This window comes from Rhinopithecus bieti, unplaced genomic scaffold, assembly GCF_001698545.2.
Source record: "Rhinopithecus bieti isolate Rb0 unplaced genomic scaffold, ASM169854v2 scaffold_8783, whole genome shotgun sequence".
NCBI lineage: Eukaryota > Metazoa > Chordata > Mammalia > Primates > Cercopithecidae > Rhinopithecus > Rhinopithecus bieti.
In genome coordinates this window covers 1,540,014-1,546,013 of record NW_016806197.1, presented here as the reverse complement: position 1 = coordinate 1,546,013, position 6,000 = coordinate 1,540,014, and the positions used below count along the sequence as shown (strand labels likewise).

The 6,000-nt window shown below is 41.7% G+C and overlaps 1 protein-coding gene across 1 annotated transcript in view; it reads right to left on the bottom strand.

Annotated features, from left to right (window-relative positions):
• Nucleotides 1-928: 928 nt before the first annotated feature.
• Nucleotides 929-6,000, bottom strand: part of MRPS9 (mitochondrial ribosomal protein S9) — a 61,064-nt gene continuing 55,992 nt past the window's right edge. Inside the window, exons 10-11 of the mRNA XM_017875029.1 lie at nucleotides 3,541-3,710; nucleotides 929-1,216 (exon numbers count right to left, since the gene is read on the bottom strand). Of these exons, the coding sequence (XP_017730518.1) occupies nucleotides 1,125-1,216; nucleotides 3,541-3,710 (262 nt within the window). The 3' untranslated portion in view covers nucleotides 929-1,124. The remainder of the gene's footprint in view (nucleotides 1,217-3,540; nucleotides 3,711-6,000) is intronic.

Below are 6,000 nucleotides of genomic sequence, written 5' to 3'. Positions count from 1 at the left end.
TTTGCCACAATATGGATGAACCCAGAGGACACTATGATGTAAGCCAGGACCAGAAAGATAAGTAGTGCAAGATCTCACTTAGCTGTGGGGTCTTAAAAAGTCAAATGTATAGAAGCACAAAGTAGAACTGTAATTACCAGAGGCAGGGGGTGGAGGAGGGCGAGATGCAGGTCAAAAGGTACGAAGCTGCAGTTACATAAGACGAGTAAGTCTAGAGACCTAACGTACAACATGAGGACGACAGTGAATCACACTGTATTGTATGCTGGAAATGAGAAGAGACCTGAGGTGCTCTTTCCACACACCCACACATAGGCAACTGCATGAGGGCTGTGCCAATTTGCTTGACTGCAGCAATCACTTCACTCTGTAAATGTATATCAAAACATCCTGTTGTATACCTTAAATATACACAATAAAACAAATTTTAAATATCCCCAAAATAAAACTGATCCAAAAAAGGGGGCAGGGGTGCCTTCTTTGCTGTAGCCTTGCTCGTATTCCTGCAGCGAGTGAGCACAGATAGGCTCGACTGTGCCTTTCACTTGGCTGTTGTCTGCACCAGCACCTCCCACACCTGGCAGCTCAGCTCCCTGGCTCCACTGAGCTCCTGACCGACTCAAGTTACTTCATTCTTCTGAGCAAGCACTCTCACCTCTCATTTTGAAAAATATGCGGTGACAATTGCCAAGTGGGGAAGCAACAGAATCAGGGGAAATGAGTGCTAGTGTAGCTCTAGCATGAAAAGTACCAACAGTATGGCTCTGGTTGGCTGCTTAATTTTGGGGGCTTAGCCTTCTTGTCTGCAAAATGAGGTAACTCAACTATATATTGCTGAATATTCCTTTCAGGTCTAATATGCCAGATTCTATGAATTATGCTTCCTAAAACTATCTTCTGAAAAAGTTAAGAAAATAAAGTGGCAGAATGAGACTAACATTCTTCTTTTCCTTTTATTTTTTAAAGGTCACCTTTACAAAGTAGCATTTAAAAATAAATCCATCTCACAACTCAAAGAAATTGCTGACAGTACTGCCCTCAAGTTGGTCAGTCATTGTTTCCTCTGTGTCCGCCACGTGCCAGCACACACACAGCTCCTCCTCTTCCTTCCTGGGAGCGAACCCTTAGCGCTTCTTCCAGGTAAACTTTCTGCGGGCTCCCTCTTGGCCTGGCTTCTTCCGTTCTCTCACACGTGGATCAGCAGTGAGGAGTCCAGCTGCAGCAAAAAAACAGAAGCCTTGAGGAACCATTAATATGCACGCTGCCAAGAAGAAAAGCAGGTTCATGAATTTACACGTACTGTTGTCTGAGAAAAAAAATCAGAGGAAAGCAACCAGACCAGTAATTTACCAGCCCAGTATCAACCTCGTGACGGCAGTTTGCTTCCACTCTCTGAGGATATTTTTCCAACCTCTGGGACAAACACCAGTGACGTTATTTAAACCTGCTTTCCTTATCTTATAAGAATCATGGTTCCCTTTTGGCTTTTAAGCTTGCCTAATCTAAGCGAGCTAAAGCTGCTCTTGTCGGGGCGGTCACTATTCACTGTAAAGGAACTTAACCTGCACACTTACTATTGCAGAGGCCAGAGTTTTAATGGAGACAAGAGGCAGAGAAGAAAAAGTTACTGTAAAGGTGAAGTATGAGAAAGTACTTAGATACCATCTATTAACAGTTTACATGAATATGCATATACATACAAATATGACTTGTCAAACATTTAAAAAAGGAAACTTATTATTTTAATTTATGCCATAATAGTCCCTGTTTTTTTTTTTTTTTTTTTAGAATTTAAAAAATCAGTTTTAGAGTTGTATTCTCAGCACAGGCAGTTTCTTCTAGAAGAATAAAGTCAGCTGAAACAGGAAACTGTCATTCTCCCAGTCATCAGGAGTGAGTATGTTTCTAGGCAACTGCTGGGCTGACTCCTAGCTATGGCCCACACGGAAGAGCCCAGCAGTGGCTGCAGCTATAGGAAGTTAGTAAAGACCACAAATTCCAAGAATAGCACTGATGGGAAAGTTCTTACATTGCTTTTATAAATACGTAAATGGACTTTTTCCTTATCTTTTTCACTCTTCCAACGTTAGCACTCCTCTTACTGTATACAAGGCTTGGGTATTTTATTAAGGACCATTTAATGCACATATAGCAACACTTCAATTATTTATTACATACTCGTAAGCTTTTACACTTGCTTGTACTTAAAGGACATACATGGAATAAAACAGTGGTATTTGACAAAATACAGACAAGGCCTAAGTTCTAGCTTCAGTTGTAAGAATGCTTTATTACTTTCAGATATGCACAGGAGCTCGAACTAATCAAATTGTTAAGGTTCTAGCAAATTACTTCAATGACTAGATATGAATCCCATATGATGACAAATTGCTTATAAGCAAATGGATTTTTAAGAGCCTTAAGCAATTAAGTAGCCTAAGCCATAGGTAGTGTTTTTATTGAATCCCAGTGGCTTGTACCAGCAGGTCTGGTGCACAGAGACCATCCTACTTGCCCAGAGGAGGAGCTGATGAACTTCGGTGCTAAGTGACTTGCCCAGGACCATGCAGATGGCCGACAGCACACACGGTGCTTTCCTCTTCTCATATACAGTGCGAAGATAGTCTTCAGCTCAAACTTCCCTGATTTATTCTAACTGCTAAAGCAGTACCCTAATGAAAGAATCAACTGCCCATCCTTTTTCACATTACACAGGGACTCCTGTATTCATGCTCAGGTAACAGGGTTACACAGAGTAGGGTACAAGAAAATTCAAACATCGCAATGGGAAAAAATTGAAACCTCCAATAACTTACAAAAACAAAATACCCAAAGAACTTTATCATTAACCAAACAATTATTACAGATTTCAATGACAGACCAGGTGTGGTAGCTCATGCTACATAATGTCAGTGCTTTGGGAGGCCAAGGCAGGACTGCTTGAGGCCAGGAGTTCGAGAACAGCCTGGGCAACATAGCAAAACGCAGTCTCTACAAAATACACAAAAATTATCCGGGTTTGCTAGTGCACGTCATAGTCCTAACTACCTGGGAGGCCGAGGCAGGAGGATTGCTCGAGCCCAGAAGCTTGAGGCTGCAGCTAGCTATGATTATACCACTGCACTCCAGCCTGGGTGACAGAGAGACTGTTTCAAAAACAAAACACCCACACATTTCTTGATAAAACAAAAACAAGCAATTTGTCTCTTAAATATAACTAAGCTAAGCACTTTGTTAAGCTGAACAAAAGATTATGCATTAAGGACAAAATTAACTTTTCCCTGACCTTGGAACTGAACACTTTAGCAGGGCTCAAATAATCAGTGCGGGGAGTTCTCCCCTTTTTCTAATTCAAGCTCACCTTGTAGAAATCAAACCTGAGAAATACTGTTGGTTCTGTAGCAAGAAAGAAGATAACGAAGGGAAATATTACATATGTAACTATGTATTTTCTCACGAACTTCAGGCACTAGTACAAGAAGCCGACGAACATGTATAGCCAGTATTGGGCCACCATGCCCGTCCCACCTAGACTCATACCTTGTCTCATCCACTCGACCTCGTCCTCGGTGACAAAGCTGCACAAAGCTTTTGCCATTGCCAATCGTATCGCTCCAGCCTGCGCCGACCTCCCGCCCCCTGAGACTGTGCAGGTCACATCGTGCTTTCCCAGCCGGTCCACAAAGTGGAAAGGGAACATCAGCTGTTCTCTAAAGCACAGCACAAGTAAATGTGGTTACATTTACTATAAAGATCCATCATTATGTAAACAACTGAAATTCTGAATATTCATAAAAACAATATTCTGCATGCCACTGTTATACTTTCCATACTTCTCAATCAATCCATTTTACCGAGATAAAGAAACACATTTCTGACATTTCGAATGATTTGCTGAGAGTTGTAAGGTTTATTTCTTTTTCTTGGGTATAGCAGTACACTCTATCTTACTGTTTGCTGATCCCCTTGATCTCAGAAGATCTTTGCAAAGCTTGAAAATAACTTCGTAAAGAAGTCTTACAGTTGGGGAACTCCATTAATCAACTGAATTTAATGTCTCTAGATTGAATGATCAGATATAAAATCAATAGGCCTTCCCAAACAATGATCAAATGTCATTTGGATTCCCTAAATATACTATAAATATATCTGTATAATGTATAATGCTCATCTTGATACGGTCAGTTTTTAAAGTTTCTAAAACTGTATTCGACCTTGCACTTCCCTGACACCAAACGCATATTCCCAATATTCTTACAGTTCTCTAAATCGCAGGGTCCTGCTACCTTCCTGGGGCCAGGCTGACATTTTACATAACCCCCTGGCAGGCCTGCTCTCTCAGGGTCGGTCAGGGCCCACAAGACCCTGGGGCAGGCACCACAGACAGAACATGGCCCTGGACTTGCTCTTGCTCAACTCAACAAGTATTTGTTGAATACCATTTTCACGCTAGGGAAGATGTTCACCATTACCTTTGTCAAGCACTTTGATTTTGCTATTTTGCCTTAATATCTTGCTACACTTTTATTCAGAAAAGCTCACTTATATTGCATTTGCTTTCTTTGACACTGTAGCTTCTGGACCCAAAATAAAGTTTACATAACACAGTTAAGCTAAGAGACAGGTGTGGACAGGACATGCAAGTGCTATTCTTCATACCACACTAATAAAATAATCACATGCAGATGGGTAAAAGATGACTTTCAAAAGCCACAGCAAATCGGAATTAATAACAATACGATCTAGGGATGACATAACTCCTACAACAACAAAAAACCCATAACCCTATACTGTCTTTTTGAACAAATGCTTCCAGGAAACCAAAAAAAAAGTAGCCATAAGTTATAAAAACAGTATTATAAGTAGTAGCTATTAACATGCTATGATAACTAAAGAAAATTTCGCCGGGCGCGGTGGCTCAAGCCTGTAATCCCAGCACTTTGGGAGGCCGAGACGGGCAGATCACGAGGTCAGGAGATCGAGACCATCCTGGCTAACACGGTGAAACCCCGTCTCTACTAAAAATACAAAAACTAGCCGGGCGAGGTGGCGGGCGCCTGTAGTCCCAGCTACTCCGGAGGCTGAGGCAGGAGAATGGCGTGAACCCGGGAGGCGGAGCTTGCAGTGAGTTGAGAGCCGGCCACTGCACTCCAGCCTGGGCGACAGAGCAAGACTCCGTCTCAAAAAAAAAAAAAAAAAAAAAAAAAAAAAAAAAAAGAAAGAAAATTTCAGCTGGGGACCTACAGTCCAAGCTGTCAAGAGGCTGAGGTGGGAGGATTGCTTAAGCCCAGGAGCTTGAGTCCAGCCTGGGTGACATAAAGAGACCTTGTCTCTTAAAAAAAAAAAAAAAAAAAAACAGTGAATGTAAAAGAAAATTCAGGCTGAGCGCGGTGGCTCATGCCTGTAATCCCAGCACTTTGGGAGGCCGAGGCGGGCAGATCACCTGAGGTTGGGAGTTTGAGACCAGTCTGACCAACACGGAGAAACGCCGTCTCTACTAAAAATACAAAATTAGCCAGGCATAGTGGTGCATGCCTGTCCAGCTACTCAGGAGGCTGAGGCAGAAGAATCGCTTGAACCTGGGAGAGAGAGGTTGTGGTGGGCCAAGATTGCGCCATTGCACTCCAGTCTGGGCAATAAGAGTGAAACTCTGTCTCAAAAAAAAAAAAAAAAAAAAATTTACAGACTGAAAATCTAATTCCACTATTGCATTTACCTAACCATCTGGGTCCATGACTCAGTTATATACCTAGTAATTACGTTATGAAATCTATTTTTCTAGATTTTAATTGAAGCCTCTTTATTTATCTTTATATAAGCATTTGTTAAAGAATCATAAAATTTAAAAAATGAAGCCGGGTAAGTGTTTAACCTCCCAAACAAATGGCTGTCCAGAAGCCTCCCTTATAACTTCACTTACATGGCTAACCCACTTAACTGTGTTAGGTGATGAGAGAACTCCGATCAAGATCCCTGATTCTGGGTTCGCAAGTCTTCCTA